The sequence below is a fragment of the Ambystoma mexicanum genome, chromosome 10 (genome assembly GCF_040938575.1).
Source record: "Ambystoma mexicanum isolate Mex_15411 chromosome 10, UKY_AmexF1_1, whole genome shotgun sequence".
NCBI lineage: Eukaryota > Metazoa > Chordata > Amphibia > Caudata > Ambystomatidae > Ambystoma > Ambystoma mexicanum.
This window is the reverse complement of record NC_090932.1, coordinates 557818893-557837253: the sequence shown is the minus strand read 5'-3', so window position 1 is coordinate 557837253 and position 18361 is coordinate 557818893. Positions and strand designations below refer to the sequence as shown.

The 18361-nt window shown below is 44.3% G+C and overlaps 1 protein-coding gene across 1 annotated transcript in view; it reads left to right on the top strand.

The window, feature by feature from the left end:
- Positions 1-18361, top strand: part of LOC138491567 (allantoinase, mitochondrial-like) — a 2117278-nt gene that overhangs the window by 1290696 nt on the left and 808221 nt on the right. The window contains exon 7 of the mRNA XM_069618137.1: positions 17040-17133. Within this exon, the coding sequence (XP_069474238.1) occupies positions 17040-17133 (94 nt within the window). The remainder of the gene's footprint in view (positions 1-17039; positions 17134-18361) is intronic.

The window sequence follows — 18361 nt, the reverse complement described above, 5'->3', positions numbered from 1 at the left end:
ACCAACAAGTAAGTAGGCAGGGCAATCTAGAAAAGGCTTGCTACAATGAGGATTCAAATCAATAGGCCTGGGGAAATGTTAATGGTTCCGAGTCTTTGCAGAGGATCACACAGTTCAGAGTACTTCGCAGTTGTCTTTGCCAAGAGTTTGAAACGAAGTTGGTTGAAGGAAAAGTTATTTAAAAGAGTAGAGGAGGACAAGCCCTCGGATTGGCGAAAGATTTCATATACTTTCACCAAGGTCGGACGGAACGAACAACCGTATTTGAACAGTACCTTAGAAGAAGAAGAATGCTGAGGCAGAAGTTCCTGGCAGATCCTGCAGGCTCACGGTTCCTGAAGCGGCTGTTGGACTGACACGAAGGAGGAAGACTGGAGTGTCCTGCACTGCCCAGGGGAGAAAACTTGCAGCAGAGCAAAGCAACGAATAAAAGGTGCGCTCATTAAAACCCAAACAGGGTCTGGTCCTCCTGGTTATCCGGGTTCACTGCAGCTGTGCACAGCAAATTCGACCAGGGGAGGGAGGCCTTGCTTGCTGTTTGGCGAACTGGTTGGTCCCACCAGCTCAAGGAAAGAAGATTCCTTGCAGATCTTCTCTGTCATCGAAATTTGGAGATTGGGACCCGCAGCAGGGTTTCACCGGGAGGTTCAGTCGTGGTAGTGGTCCTCTTCTTTCAGCTTCACTTCAGTTCTCTCGATCTAGTGGCGACTCTGACTTTCAAGTCCCAGAGACCTGCTTTTTATGCAGTTTTCCCCCATTCACCCAGCCTGGATGTTAATCACACAGCAGAGTGGATGTCCTGGCGGGACAGTCGTCACAGCCAATCATACAGAGTGCGACATGGGTCGACCGCAGTAGGAAAAATAGGGTAGATACCACTGCCACAAGTCAAATCTTAAAGAAAGTGGAACGAAATAACATTCCATGAGAAACAGACAAAAAGGGATAACTATTAACCCATTCCAGTACTCTATGTAAGATAGTTTGTACTGGGTCTGTGCTTTTAAAAAGACTAATAAAGTCAATGGCAACTTTACATGTTCTGGGAGACAGTAGTCAGTGCCAGAAAATGGAGTTTAAAAGTGGGAAGTCTGAAAAAGACAACCCTGTGTCACTGCACTAAAGGTGCTGTGTAACACACAGTAAAAAGATTATGCCTATGGAGTAGGTGAAGCTCCACAGTCTATGAACACAAAAATGTTAAACACACAGCAAAACACATGTAAGAGTGGGGAAAAAAAGGCTCACACTCTTACCAGGTGAAAAAAAGAAATCCTAGAAATGAAATCCAGCAAACCTGCTGTGGGACTCAGTAGGTAAGGGAAATTAGCCATTCTGGAGAATTCCCCCGAACACCCACCTCTGCCTCCTCTTCTTCCTCCTTCATTCCAAACTGTCTGATTGCTATTCAGGCATGGTTTGCTGCTAATGATCTCTGCCTTAATGTCAGTAAGACCGAGATCCTTCTCTTTGGGCACCCAACTCCCTCCATCCCTCGTACTCTATGCAGCCCTCCATGCGCCCCCTCCCTTCACCCTCCTGTTAGGCAAAAATACTTGGCGTCATCGTCGACTCCTCTCTCTCCTTCTCTCCTCACATCACAGACCTTGCCAGGAAGGCCCACTTCCAGCTGCACCTCCTCAGAGGCGTTCTCCCTTTTCTCACCTTTCCCCAGAAACTCAATGTCTCCAGAGCACTGCTCCTCTCTTGGCTGGACTACTGAAACAGCCTCTTCCTCAATCTGCCTAAGTCCTCCCTTCGCCCTCATCAACTAATCCAGAATTGGACTGCAAGAGTTATCCTTGGGCTCAAGTCCAGGGACTGCATCTCTCCAGCCGTAAAATCTCTCCACTGGCTCCTGGTTGCTGGAAGGATGAAGTTCAAGACCCTCTACATCCTCAACAGGGCTTTCTGGGGCCTGGGACCATGCTACATCCAACTCTCTCCCTAGAAACCTGCCTGCTAGAGCCCCTCGGTCTTCTAGCTCCAACACTCTGCAGATCAGATGCTTTTGCAAGCAGATAGTGGGAGGTCGATCTCTCTCTTCTGCAGGTGCCTTCCTCTGGAATGGCCTCCCTGCCCCGCTCAGACTTGAGCCAGATCTCCTTAAATTCCAGAAGCTTCTCAAGACCCTGCTTTTCTCTTCCCCTGTCCCTCTCCCCTCCCCTGTTAATGTCCCACTCTGCCTCATTGACTGACTGCCTGGTTCCTTCAGATTCATACAGGGCATCAGGCCCTCCTCAACCAATCTACCCCAGCACTTGGTCTCAGCTGACCCCCCCTACCTGCACTTCCCCCATTGAGCTCCCTCCCCCTGCACCAGCCAGGCTGGGCCTGCACCGCTATTGAGCCCATACTCCCCCTTCCTTCAAACTTAGCACTTGGACCTTCTTCCCCTCTGCATTCCCCTGGCACTTGTCTACCTGGCCTCCCCTTGCACTCGCCGGGCCCAGGGGCCCTCTTTCCCCAACACCCCCCAGCATTTGCATGCCCGCCACTCCGACCTGCACTTCCTCTCCCTCCTTAGCACTAGCACATTCTGCTCTGACCGGCACAGGCTCCTCCTTTCCACGGTTCCACGTAATTTCATCGCCTACAATTTCATCCCCTGTCATTTTAAGGTGTACATTCCAACAAAAATGCTCATCTGTTTTATTTTTTTGGGGGGGGTAATTTCCCCACCCCACACTTATTTTTGGCTATTGCCTACCCGTCCAAACTCTTATCTGCCCTTTCCCACTCCCCCTAAAAAATTCAATGAGCATATTCGTTGTAATATGCATGTTAAAATGCCATGGGATGAAAATGCAGGCGATGAAAGGACATTGTACCCTTTCCACTCCCTTGCATTTTTTTGTTACTGCACTTGCATGATCTGAATGTCACAAGACCTAGTAGGACCGCTTTTGTTTTCTACTTCCCTATCCCCCTTTCTTTTATCTTGATGCACCTTGAAAAACCATTTGCTCTATAGGCACATTATAAATACCCATTAAATAAATACAAAAACTGCAATCACCTAAGCATTTCACAGGGCTTCTACTACCTCTTGCTCAAGGGTATAAAAGCTTTTCCAAAATTGCCAGACTACCCCATAATGTAAGTTCTATTTTTCCCTTTATAACTATACAACATCAGGGCTATCTAGACAACAATTGACCTTAACCCTTAAGGAGACTAAGAACACTTCTGCCTACAGACAATGGGTTTTCTCCATGTTTACCAATCTGCTACTGTATATAAGGAGTTGCTTGCTTTCAACACAATATAACGTTTTGTAAGGTCTTTTGTGGATTCAGTTATAGATAGCGCTAAGGTGATTATGCTCATTTAATACCTCTGGTATACAATCCCACCATGCAATTCTGGGACAAGACACAGTCTGTTTTGCAATTGAAGCTCAAATGTATTTAAATAAAATAGACCCAAATGTGGTCGCCAAACGTTTTCTGGGCAAGACACTATGGTAGAATATATGTAGACTATATGTGCATTGGTAGCCAGTTTACAGAAATATGAATTGGCCTGCATGTGAAAGTCTTAACAAGGTACAGTGCACACATGCAGTCACACCATGAATCAACTAATTATATATCTAAGTATTTCAAATGTTCAATGATAGACTGCACCTTTTAAGTAGCTCACTTAATTCAATAATTGCATCGCTGAATATTTACCTAGAATGAATGTTATTTTTATAAATGACAATTTAAAACATTTGATTTTCTCCAATATCAAAACCAAGTATTGGTATCAGAGAAATGTTACACAGAAACATGTGTTTGCTAGAGATCCTATTATAAATGTGTTTCCATGTGAAAAGTGTTGTAATTGGTTTCTAGAAAATGCATTTAAAAGAATTACAAGCTCTAGTGGATTGCCTCACAATCTACAGGCTTCAGTTTAGGAAAGCTGTGCTGTCAATTTATAACATACAGAATATTCTCCATAAAAGATACAGCTTGATATAAATTGGAAGGCATGATCTGGAGGAAAGTATTGGGCCTGCCAAATTGTCTTCCAAATAGAAGTCCTAAAATACGAATTGGGTCTACTGTCTCTGGAAAGTAGGATTCACTGGAAGACTCTGTCATTCTATGAAAGAATTCTTAACCCACCTAGGAACTCACTATTTATGGACCTAAGTTTGGAGATCAATGAGAAACAGAATTCCTTCCAAAATGCATGTTTAAAGAAATGGGAGAGTCTTATAATCAACATAGGGCAAATTAAGAAAACCACTATAGAACATCTACTTCGCTTGGGAATATGATTGGTCCCAAATTAGAGATGCAGTAAATAAATATGCACCATTTTATAATTCGGCACAAGAAGATCTAATTCAGTAAATTTATACATTAAAAAATTCCTCAGCCCAAATAGTGAAACAACTTCCTCAGATTGAGATTAAATGTACTACCCACACTGAAAGTGATAGGGTCAATGCGGCACATTGCCAGAGAAACACATACTTGTCATGTATGTGAGGATAAAGATTCTATTAAAGCACTGCATCATTTGGTCACAAAATGTCCAAAAACATACCCATACAGACTTAAGTATTTTAAATGTTTCCTAAAAGATATGAAAGTGTTAGAACCGTCATAATTTTGTGTCAAGGATCTTGATTGGTGAGCAAATTTCATTGACACTGGCAGCTTTGGAATGCATTAATGAGACCTTGCTGAATATTAACCCCCAGATTGGGATTGTAAGGTGAATTTGTTTTACAAATTGTTATAATGGACTAAATGGAGTAGAATGATGATCATATATAAGCAAAACAGGAATTGTGTGATCTACCTTTGTACTTAAATTAATGTATTTGTGGCTATGAATTTCCCTTTTCATTTCTTTTGTTTTTAATTAGTTGTGTAAGGTTTGTGTAAAAAATCAGAACACAAATAATAAATAATAAAAAAATAACATTGATTTATCTACACTATGTTTTGGCTCATGGTTATGCTTTTCTGAAAGGAGAACAAGTATCCTTCCCAGTTCCCTTTCATGATTTGGGTGTATCTAATTTGGGGTCCTCTCACTTCTTCACAATGCCATTGGTGTCATTTTACTGTTTATTTGAAATTGCATCAGTCTGTGTGAAAATGGAATTGGTTGAGTAAAGCCCACTTCCATTCGAATATTTCTTTTTAAAAGTCTTGGTTTTCACCGGTCAGAATGTATCTATCAATGAAAATGAAGTGAACACCCTTTCACAATTTCAGCGTCAGGGTACTCCTGTGAAAACTAAAGGGTTCAGCTATTTAGCTATGGTTTACAAAACATTACACACTCTGCTTAGGGAAAGGCTATCTATTGTACACTGCTCACACAGCACATAGAAAGGCAGAAACATGCTATTTTTTCGTAGTTAAGTAATCTAACTTGGCTTTGAATACAGTGAAAATAGGATACATTTCACACTAACAAGCAACAACATCCCATTCTTTTTTCGTTGGTGATAATGTATCAGCGACTGTGCACAGTGCACAGGAAAATGCTATTCTAGAATATATCAGACTAGCAAAAAGTACCACTGTACCTCCGCACAGGTTCTATAGACAGGCCCTTAATAATCTCCCTTTCATTGATTATAGATCCATTTGTCCAATTGATTTTTGCTTGTTGGGAGGTATCTGGAAACAGAAAAGAATAGCAATTGCACAAAATTAAAATGTATCCAGTGTGGTGCAGTGTATTGCAGTGCAAATATCTCAGAAAATGTGCATTCTAGTGGCTTGTAAAGTGTTTTTTCAGGTCCCATATAGGAATTTGAGTTTTGTTTCTCGAATTGAGACACTTAAAATTAGCTATATCTGGTCCTTTTTTGACCACACAGATGTTTCTGCGATTTCAGGCAACCATCTCATGTGTGAAGGGGCTGAAATCTGGGGAAGAGGTGGGGTGCTCAAGGGTCATGTAGCCAGTAATGTCCACAGGGTCCTAATTAGTCAATATGACAAATGTAGTGCCGATTAGTAGAACGGTGTAGAATTGTATAAGTAACACATTAACAGATGTTCTGCTTTACATAGTGGGAGATACAGATTTCACTTGGCTTTAAATGTAGTGAGAAAGCAATGTTGTTGCATTTCACACTAAAATGCTAAAGCATTCTATTTGGAATGAGCCCCCCACCCCCTTATGAAATGAAATTATATTTTATTTATATCACGCCCATACACAAGTGTTTCAGAGCGTGACCAGGCAAAGGGAGGGGAACAGGGGAGAACAAAAACAACGATCGCAAGTGCATGGGAAACGGAAAAGGGGGAAAGTGCATGCAAGATGGGTGATGTGGAAAGTGCGGAACAGAGGAGAGAATAGAATATTAATAAGTAAAATTAATAAATAAATAGATACATAAAATGGGGATAAACAGTGGTAATACAGCTAGCAAGTGGCAAGTGCTAGGATAGTGCAGAGGAAAAGTGGGTGGGGGACTGTATGGGTACAGATACAGGCCCCAGTGCAAGTGGTGGACCTGGAGGCAGTGCAGGGGGTGGCCGGGTGAGCAGGTACCTGGGCCCGAAGGACAGAAGGTGGGCAGGTGCACAGTGCCAAGAGTGGGAACAGATCAGCAGGGGAGAAGAGGGGAAAAGGCAGACCCGAAGCGGAAGGTCTTGAGGTGCTTCCTGAACCAGAGATGGTTCTCCTCCAGTTTCAAGGTGGCAGGGAGGGTGTTCCAAAGGGAGGCCACAGCCGAAGACAGAGATCTACCCCTGGCATATTTCTTTGAAAAGTGACTGACCCTGAGGTAGTTAGAAGTAGAGGAGCAAAGGGCTTGAGAGGGGAGGTATTTACAGGGGGATAGTTGAAGGTATTTTGGAGCCAGGCCTCAGAAAGCTTTCTGGACAATGCAGAGGGTTCCCTTGCAGTCCATCCACTCATGGGACTTAGCAGAGAAATAGTCCTAGAGGGCCTGTAGCTAACGATACTGGGAATTTTGCATACTCAATTTTATTTTATTCTTTTAAGACACAGAGTCCCCACAGACCCTCAAGAGTTTCCAGGCAATTCCCAGTCAGCTGGACAACTCTAGTCTGAAATCCCCCTCTATAGAAATCAAGTAAATCAGGTAAAATCTGCTTCAAGCTTCCTCGTGGCTAAGGCTCTTGTACCTGCAGGTAGTATCCAAGCTCAGTAAGCATTCATTGGAACAGGAATTTCCCTTTCAGTAGTCTTCACAATCCTAGATCTTCTCCCAACTCTCAATATGTTTCTGCTTATATAAAGTAAAATGGGCCTCATTTTAAGTTGAACCAGGCAGTGAAAAAGTGCAGTATACATGGATACCAGCACTTTACCGCACCGGTCGACTACGACAAATGTAGATGAGGCCCAATATTTCCACACTATGCCAAGGTGACATCATACTTTTTAATTGGTCAACTCTTTCCATTGCCCTGCTTGACATGATGACACTTCTACAGAATGTACAATTTTTATTAGGTATTAGGTATATTACTACATATGACATGGTTGTGTTCTGAACGTTCTTGTACTCTAATCATACTTTATCCCATATGTCATCGTGGGAACATGACAAATGAATGAAATTTGGATTCCTAGATGTGCATGACTCTTACAAATTGAGGGACTTGCTGTAATACATTGGGCCTCATTACAAGTGTGACGGCAACGGAATGAACGGTGCCGGTAAGGGACCGGCACCCTTCATTCCGGGCCACGACATTACGAGTTCTGCAGCGGGTCCCGCTCTGCACACCTGGTCCGACCAGACATGCAGAGTGGGACCCGCTAGCAGAACAGGATGCTAACAACGGGCCCGTCATTAACTGCCCCATTGTTAGCATCCTCCCTATTCCCATTGAGCATTATGGGGGCACAAATGGGAATGGGGATGTACCGGGTCTGGGTCCCGCGAAAGGGAATTACCGGGCCCTCCAAGGACGGAATGGCCCGGTAAGACCCCTTTGCAGAACCTGGACCCACAAAAAACGGCATGGCTACCTCCAAACTCGAGGCCCATTGTGTTATTATTTTTTTACTTAGTTATTAATATTTATATTTTTATTAACAATAAATACATGTAAAGATATTAGGGCCTCATTACAAAATTGATGGTAGGTTTTCCTAGTTACTGTCATGCCGGTTCCACCTTCCTGGCAACCCTTAATCACCAGATGATTGTGGGTTGTCAGGCACGTGTCAGGCACATGCATTCTGGCATGCCGGAAACAGCTGTACTGCCTTCACAGAAACACCATGCAAACATCCAAAAATTGACATCCCAATGTAATAATCAACATCCCTGGCCACCCTGCTCCCACCACTGTACCAACATATCACAGAAATGGGAATTGCAGCGTCTGCACCCCAAAAAACACCCTGCCTGCACACACCCCTCCAAGAAACTACATTCAGGGTGCATACATGGACATACACCCTTGCCACCTAACAATGACTCATGCCTGAAATACTTGTTGAACACCGCACTGGCACCCTATACTGCCAACTGTTTAAACATCTGCTCCCACATAGACACACATCACCCTGCCACAGTGTACTGCATGTGTTCCCTCTGTGCTTCCACTGGCACCAAATCACAGCAGTGCTGAACCCCATCTCCACCCAAACATGACCATCGTCGCACACAAAGTCAACATGTGTCCCCCTCATCCCAGCCCACCTGACCACTGAGCACAAATGCACATTCTGTCCTTGTAACTGGTCCAGGCACCAAACCCATGCTTGCTACATCCATACCACACTCCTCCCCCCCTCAACATCTAACAGTGGGAACATCCCCCCCAACACCGTACACAGCAAGTGGCAGTACACCACGAAAGTATCTACAGTGCAGTAGTCTACCATGTACAAACATCACACATTCTTTCTGACTCCCTCAGGAGCATCATCTGACAGTGAACTGGCACATGCAAGCAGCTCAAGGGGCACCAGCCACAGCCAACACCAGACAGCACGGACCACAACCACCACCACCACCCAGGACACTGCAGCGTCCAATAGCCCAACTGCCACAGCCACCACTGCTGGGGCCATGCAGGCAGGCCCAATTGCCACAGTCACCACTGCTATGCCCATGCAGGCAGGGCCATGCAGGCAGGCCCAACTGCCACAGTCACCACTGCTGCAGCCATGCATGCAGGCTCAACTGCCATAGTCACCACTGCCGTGGCCATGCAGGCTGGCCCAACTGCCGCAGTCACCACTACTGGGGCCATCAGGCAGGTCCAAATGCCACAATCACCACTTCTGCGCCCATACAGCCAGCCCCAACTGCTGCTGTTACACCACCACCATCTCAGCAGCCATATGCACGTGGTCATCAATCAAGTGCTGAGGACATAGCTGACAATGCTGGCGACAACAAAGGGGAGACCAGAGACCACAGCTACGAGCATGCAGACTTCAGCCTGAAAAACCTAGTGAACCCACAATGCCCGCCCTTGCCCAGTGTCAGGGAAATGGATGGCCAACTCAGCTGTATTGAGGAACGGCAGGATGCCTTAACTGCCCTAGTGCAGCAGCACCTCCAAAAGGCACAGTTGATGAGGGAAAGTGTACAGGCCAGTGCCTGGTTCAATGCACATGCCCTTGGATGTGCCACAACTGCCATCGTCCGATGGCCAGGGGGGTACATGAGGGCAATAGTATAATGTCCTCTATTGCTGAGACAATGGCAATGTGCCTTCAGGCGTTCCTTGAGAGGTTCTCTACTGAGCAGACACACATGCCATCCATGAGCTCCACGCCCACATGTTCTGTGCCCAGCAACCCAAGGCATCATTCGATGCAGCTGTCATCCACTCCACACAGTCGCACACCAGATGGTAAGTGGGCACGCAAATAGGCCCACAACAAACATGCGCCCTACATGTGCCTTTGGCAGGTACTACATGGATGACGTGACAGGAGTTGTGGAGGGATAGTTGGGGAGGGGGAGTGGGGAGGGATAGTTTGGGAGAGTGAGTGGGGCGAGATAGTTTGGGAGAGTGAGTGGGGAGGGATAGTTGGGGAGGGGCAGTGGGGAGGGATATTTATGGAGGTGGAGTGGGGAGGGCTAGTCTGGGTGGTGGGTGTAGTTCCATATTTGTTTTGCATTTAATTCATTACATTAAACTTGGTGTTGCATAAAAGTCATGACTGGACATTCATTTATAGTGTGAGTGAGTGTTTTATTTCCTATACAGTGCTGAGTGAGTTAGCTGGCCTAGGTCATGTGCTAAGAAATAGTGCTTAATCAGTGCATCACATGCATCACATCCATCCATGGCATTAATTCGATGTGCCAATGGCAGTTCCTTATCACTGTCATTCTCATCCTCTGCATCAGGTGGGTGCATGTCCATGTCTGAGGACAGAGGTATGCTGCGCCTGACACACATGTTGTGCAACATGGAACAGGTCAGGATTATCTTGCCCACCTTCATGGGTCTGTACATCAGTGCACCCCCGATCTGCTCAGTCAGCTGAACCTTGCCTTTAACAAGCCAAATGTCATCTCAATTGTGCACCGTGTCCTGATGTGAGCACAGTTGTATCCCTGCTCATGCTGGTTCTGTGGTTGCCTCACAGGGGTCATCAGCCATGGCATTAAGGGGTATCCAGCATCACCTGCACAGGAGGGGCAGAAAGGGGGTAAAATCATTGTGGTGCCAGTATCATGTTGTTACAGTCTGTAAATTGGTTGCTTACAAATGCAAGACATAGCATATGTCATAGATTACCCTGGTACCGTGTGCATTGTCAATGGAAATTGCTGTGTCTGAATTGTACGGATAGTTAGGCGTTGAATTTGTGCTGTGCCAGCTTTTTGTCTGCATTCATCAATGTCAGTGGAATGACACGGTCAAACTGTTAATATTGCTTGTCCGGGTCAGGGTGCCGGTGGAATTACCATGAGGCTTGTTTTTGAGCTGGCAAAATACACATCTGGCTGCCACAGCCGGTGTGCCACAACAGGTCTGATGCTGCCGGGCACGGCAGACCAGATAGGCACAACTGTCACAGGAGCTAACGTTTGTTTACATGCACAATTTGCAATTTCTTTGATTTAGGAAATGTCTACATGGGTTTATGGTCATAATACCGAATTTACAAAACTCAAAAAAAAATCTCGAAAAAAAAGTCCGAAAAAAAAGTCACATTTTTTTAATGACGTTTTTTATTCGAAATGGGGGGTTCCCACCCAACCCCCCTTTTTTAATTTATTTATTTGTTTTACCATTTGTAATCCTAGACCGCAAAATAAATATATAATTAAAAAAAAGAGAAATTCGACTTTTTTTTCAATATTTTATTTTCGACCTTTTTGTCATTCGAGATTATTTTTTCGATATTTTGACCGACCACCGTCTACATGCGTGCAGTCATACTTGTATTTAGAATTACATGGTATGCTGCATGGTAATGGTTGATGATCATCTAAGAATCATGCAAAATGATGAATGTGGATGTATACACAGAAAGGTAGAATTAAAGGATTTGATTTGATTGAGATGGCGATGGCTGGATAATGATTGCCTTGCAGCAATATCCTTGGTCCCTTTGCAAGGTGGATGGGTGGTTTGCTGTCACTTTGCCATCACCCATTCACACCCACCTTGCTCAATAACCCTATGCCTATGCCATCAACAATTTCGACAAATGCGTGTGCCAATCTGGATCCCATTTGCATGTCATATGATGGTCATATCACCCATCCATTCATATGTCCGACTATTTTGTTGCCATTCATGTCACATGCATATGGGTATGTGCACTTGTAACAGGCAGGTGAACAGGCTACCTGCTGTGGGGTACGGTAGTCGTTGGGAGGTGGGGTGGTGGGCTGCATTGGAATGACTTTTCTGTGCTGCAGGTGGTGGGGGATGTGCTCAGTGTGTTTTTGCAAGGGTTTGTGCCATTGGTGTGATGCATTCTGCTACCTATAGTGCATATTATGTGCTAGTCCAGCTTTGCTGTTATTATGCATACGCCTGCTCCATCTGGCCATTTCACACACGCAAGTCATGCCCTTCAACTCATGCATGAAATTCGTGTGTCTGACATTGCATTGCACACATGCACTGCAGACACTCCCCAATTCCACAGTGCACATGCTATGGTAATTACACTCACCCAACAGCCAGGTCCGCTCAGATGTGTTAGGCACCCGAATTCCACACTGCACATGCTTTGATAATTACACTCACCCAGCAGCCAGGTACGCCCTCTGCTATGATGTGCCATGTAACCTGGCAGTGTGAAGTTTCACCATAGAATCGTGTTGATCCCAGAAATCTTGCACAGCAATGGGTGATGAGGTGGTGTGCGTCATACACCATCTCCACATTGAGGGAGTGGTAAAGTTTACAGTTCCTGTAGACTGCCTCAATGGCATGTCGTTCCACCAGCTCCACATTTGTGCAGTCCAACGCACCAATCACATTGGGCATGCCAGCCAGGGCATGGAATGCGACTTTGGTAGCATTAACCTGCTGATGGGTTCTGGGTAGAGCTATGTGATCAGACACGTGCCGCAGGAGGGCATCCCGGACCTGAAAAAGGACCCTCGAGAAACAGGGGTGGGATAGCTCATGCAGTTCACCCACAGTGTGTTGGTAGGTGCTGGTGGCAAGGAAATGTAGCGAAGATACTACCTTGATCAAGGAGGGGATGGCAGTCAAGATCTGGATGAGGCTGACAAGGTCATTGTGGATCAGGTCCACTATGGAGGTGATGGTGTCCCTGTCTAGCCGGTACAGGGTGTAGATCTGTGTTTAGCTGAGGTTGAAGGGTGTGCCCCTTATGTGAGGTATGGGTGGCTGCCTGCAGGGTGCTACCTGCTGGCCATTGTTATTTTGCATGGCCATGATGGACCTCATTCTCCTCCTGCGCCTCCACTGTTTTCTCTACCTCTCTGCCTCTTCCAGTTGTATCCCTGCATGCAGGGCCACCAGCTCCATTACTGCTACTGCTGCTGCAAGCATGGTTGTGTTGGAAGGTGTGTGTGGTGTGTGAGTGGTCCTTTTGAGCTTCTACAGTGCTCATGGTGGGCACCTGGGCTGATTTTGGCCACCTGTGACCTGTTCCTGCACACCTGACGCTGTTTAATGCCTGGTCTGGGATGCCAGCGTTTCCGGTGAGGTCATCACGGTGCCACCGCCACTTTTATGCCAGTGTTTCCATGAAGTTGGTCCTCAGAATATGCACGTACTACTGCCACGCTGGTGTTTCAGGCACGGCCGATGTGTCTTTCTGCAAATTCCATTCACGGTGCTGCCAGATACGGTAAGTCACTTGCAGTGACGGCGTTTGCAGCATCGTGTCTTGGAGTATACCGGTCTGTAAAAAGGTGCCAGTACGGCCGACCAGCACCGCTATTTCTGGACCAGCATGCTTGTAATGAGGCCCACTGTGTGTGGACTCATTTTGTAGAGGACAATCTCATGGGTTCAAAAAGTATTTTCTTTTGGCTCTAAGTCATATTATTGTGCAGTTGTAGAAAATTGTGTTGAAATGCATGTCTACGGCTGTTTTTGGGATGAGTTTAATTTGCGTGAATTCTAAAAGTAAAACCTCATGTCCAGGTTTGCTGTTCAGTTAATAATTAATGGGAGTAGCTGACAGAGGCTCCCTTTTGTTTGTTCTTCCATTAGCTTGACGTGTGGTGGATTCTGTTACCAAGCTAATATCAAAAGGTGACATCTGTAAGTAAATTTCGGCCTTTGAAGCTTTGAAAATGAATTCTCGGGCCTCTACATGCTCCAGCCAACTTAGAATTTATCAGCCCAGAGCGTATAGACACGTTATAAATGCCATTTCATATCATACCATAATGCAAAAATGTATTTCTTTACTAATATTTTTCTTGAGATTAACCCATGTGAATAGGGCAACCAATTAATCAGAGGTGAGGAAATTGGTAATTCTTCAGTAGTGTTTGGCCCGAAGTACTTGTTTCAAGCAAGATAATTAAGTCTATTTGTCTCCAGATGGTCCAGCAATTTCCTGAAATGTAAGCATTTCCCTTCACTACTACCCATACCTCCAACCCCTCACAACGCCCTACACCCGCAACCCTTAATTACATCTATAGAAATACTTTTTCAAGAAGTAATTCAAAGTAATTTCAGCTAAGTAAATTAACTTGAAGTAATTTCCTGCATTAAAGCAACAGCATACGCATTTGTAAATACATCACTTGTATATTTAACATTATTTCGCATATTTTGAATGAAATACACTGCAAATTGGTTTGCCGTGTACAATACCATACTTCATTTGAAAACACATGACATTTGTGTTATGAAATTACAGGTGAATTCATTACGTTTTCTTTAAAATCTTGATAATGTTTTTCATGTAGTGTAAGAACTGGCACCCGGTCTTTGGCTTTCTCGTACTCTGCTCTCATTATTTATATGGAGTGAAGTTATATATTGTCCTATATGAAGTAATGCCCTTCCTTTAACAGACTCCAAATTCCTCATTTGTAGAGTTCTGTAAGGTACATTGTTTCAGTGCAGTAAGTACAATTTCTCAAATGAAAGTTGAACGTTTCATTTTAGCATACAACGGTTTGGTTAGTGGCAAAATCCATGGGATATGTCAGGTTTTGTCTCTGAAACTAGAAAGTAACCACCTGCTTTTTAAAGTTGCACCTTTTCATTGTAGTTGAATAAAAACATGTGAATGAATGAAGGTATCATTCTGGCATTTCTCATATTAGATATAGCCAGTCTCCATTTTAATTGTATTCTCCCTAACAATTTCTTACCTTAACTCTTGTATCAATATTCCTTTAAATTATCTTGTCTGCCCATTTCCAGCACAAGACATATATTGCTCAATCACTACTAACTCTAGTGTAAGTCAGTCAAATCTGTTTATTCGAATTACAAAAAATACATCAAACAACACAAGCTAGATAATGAATCACATCATAAAACACAGAAAGAAGCAAAAAAAAACAATACTTATGCCTAAAAAGCATAACCTCAGAATTGTTTGCTCTCATTCCCTCAGTAAAAACAAAAAGCAATGAATTGTGTTAAAAGTGTAGGTAAACACTGTATATGTCACACACAGCACATCACTGCATATCCCAGAGCAAAATGTATTTCTTTTAAAAAACAAGCAAGAGCAAAAGCAACACTTAGATTTGGGAGGGACAATAATAACAGAAAAGCTGGTCTGCAGTGTTGTAACCCAGTGGACCTACATTCAATACATATCTTTTCCAGACATCGTTATAAAGAGGGCAGAAAAAGACAAAGTGCAGCAGTCTTTCCTTCTTTCCACACCAGCAGTAACCATCACTCTGGTTTGGGGCACACAGCCATTTACATGTTCTAGCTTTTAAATGTAAATCATTCAGGCGAGCTCTGATTAAAATAATCGGGTCATAGGTATTTGGGACCACAATGAGATACTCAGGTGGACCCCCGCCAGGACGCAATGGAAGATACTGTCTGGCAGAAGGTTTGCCCAGATTTGTATCCGCTCGAATGGTGTCCCAACCAGCCCAAAATGTTGTTTTTAAAAGCTGGTTTGGCAGGCTCGCCATTCTTTCTGGTTAACAAAAAATCAAGCTAATCCCATACAGCATAGTACTAATACAGAGTAACCATCCTATTCAAAGTGAGAATTCCCAGACGCAGGAGATTCTTAAGTAGCATTGACTCACACAGAACCCCACATCAGAGTCATCCTTAATGTCAATACGTTTGTGAGAAAAGGTAGACCAGTTCCCAAATGCAATAAGTATGTTGCTGTAGATGTAGGAACACCAAGGAGATGAGCAAGAACAAATGTTTTTGCCTTTGTAAAATGTCCATATTCCCACAACCTCAGAGCTCGCACTCATCAGCCCCAGCACCAATCACCTTATCCCAATACATATCCAAAACATGACCAACTGAAAACTGCCTCATAGACTTGGCGAATCTGAACAGACCCGAATTTGTTGGTTCATTCTTAAACTCTGTGCAGCAATGTTAGTATTCCAAGTAAGGTATTGTCTATAGCTAATTCCAAGGCAAGCACAATTCGGCCACACCTGAAGCCTGTGGCCATTCAATGATATTTGGATCTCCTGCGATCTCTGTGTAATATTAGAGAAATGCATTTGCCATCAAACCTTGATCCTGCATGTAGCTGTTATAAGTATCAACACATACCTGCAAGGATTTAGGAGTTCTAAAAAGTAAAACTACAGCATTACCATAGCTTACGAACGGCAACTTTCTGCCTACCCATTGGGGTACATCAGTATTTGTAGCTTGTAGGGTAAGGGGAAGGGAGTTAATGTATAAATCAAACAGAAGTGGTACCCCTGCCTGTCTCTCTTCCCCGCCTCAATAGGCTTGCTCAATTTGCCTCTCCTCCCATGGCGAACCCGAACCCTTGCATCCATATGGAGAGACTCCATCATCTGAATCAGTGGTTTTGGTATGCCCATCAGGCCAAAGGTTTCCCAAAGGAGTCTCCTGTCCATGTGGTCAAAGGTTGGGCTCGGGTCCATAAAGATCACATAGACATGGGAACCCAAGAGGAAAATAAGTCATTGATTCACAGTGTGCTGGCCTGCCCTAAAGGCCATCTGTGTCTCTGTCAAAAGGTTGTGATCCCGGGGCCACGCCTCCAATTTATTTAACAATATAGTAGTGAAAAGCTTGGATATGCCATCCAAAGGGGTGACTGGGTGGTAGGAAGAGCAATAGCAGTATTGCCCTTCTTATACTAGTGGGACCAAGAACGGAGTAGGGGAATTTTGGAATTCCTCACATCCCTACTTTAACACTTTAAAGTAGGGATGTGAGGAATTCCAAAATTGACTACACTACACCTTCTGCAAAAGCATCTGATGCGGCCTTCTAGGAAAAAGCGCTCATAGAGGGCTTCCTGACACAGTGAACTGCAGACTATATTTTCACCTGTTCACCTTTATGGGTGAGAGGCATTGCTTGGGTGGTGATATGTAACTGTAGGCATCTATGACAATCACCTACATAGACCTGCCTGCCAATATCTGACATGTTCTTTATTTTTGTTTCCCCTGTGTACAGACACTTCAGAGTACAGCATGTTCCTGGAATCCCGCCCAGACATCATGGAAGTAGATGCAATACGAACCATCATAGATCTCTGCCTGCTATACAAGTAAGACAGCTTGTTACATCATAGAGTGAGGGCTAGCCAGAACCCAGGAAACCAATATGAGTATTAAAGAGACATGTATAAGATGCTGGACAATACCATTGAGATGGGCAAGGGTGGTAATGGGGGAGATGGAGTAGGCATGAGTCATACTTCTTTCACCTTTAGAAAAATCATCCTGATACTCACTCTGTGTTTTTTGCACAGAACAGAATATTGTAAGTAAACAGATGCTGCAGGTTTTTTTTGTTGTTGTTGTAAAGAGTCGAGGTGCAGAGGCATTGAACTTTTGTATTAGTAATTGCCATTAGCTCACATTGCATGTATTTGTCAGTCAAAATGCTCCTCTTGCAGATAATGGCTTCCAAAGCCATACCTACTAATGGAAGGGTATTTGGGGTTCCCCCAGTGTGGTGTCATGTCCTCTGCTAAGATGCATGCAGCTATCTCAGAAAGGCGTCATAAGGGGCTTGGTCCGCAGAGCCTCCAGAGTCTCTTCTGTATAAACACAAGAAGCGTGGCCACTAAACTATTCCTCCAAAACAGTGTGCCTAAAATTGCTTTGGTTCCCCAAGCCACATCCTCTATCCAACAAGGTATTCTCCTTGTTCTTTGAATCATTCCTTAAGGCTAACTGTTAGGGAGAATTCTCATAAATGTGCTAATTTCCCTTACCTTTTGAGACCCCCAGCAACTTTGCTGGATTTTTAGGACTTTAATTTTTACCTGGAACGAGTGTGAGCCTTTTTTTCCCCACTCTTTCATGCATTTTGACATGTGTTTTACTTTGTGTTCTGTGGATGTGGAGTTTTAGACAACTCCATAGGCATCATCTTTTTCTTGTGTGTCACAGAGCACCCCAGTGCAGTGGCACAGGGATGTCTTTTAGACTTCCCAAGGTTTAAATACCTTCTCTGGGACTGACTACTGTCTCCCAGTGAATGTAAAGTTAAATTGACTTTGCTAGTCTTTTTAAATTGCTAGACCCAGCACACACTGCCTTACAGCAGAGTGCTGGAGTGAATACCTCCAAAAAAAAAAGAAGAAAGAAAAGAAAAGGACCCTGTGGCGCCGGTTCCCGATCACGGAAGTGAAAGGGAACTGGCGCTGCAGGAACCCAGCATGAAGATGAAGGTAAGTGGGGTTTGTTTATGTTGGGGATGTGGGTGGGGGTGTGCTGAGGGTGTGGGTGGGGGGGGTGTTATGGGTGTGTTGTGTGGGTGTGCATATG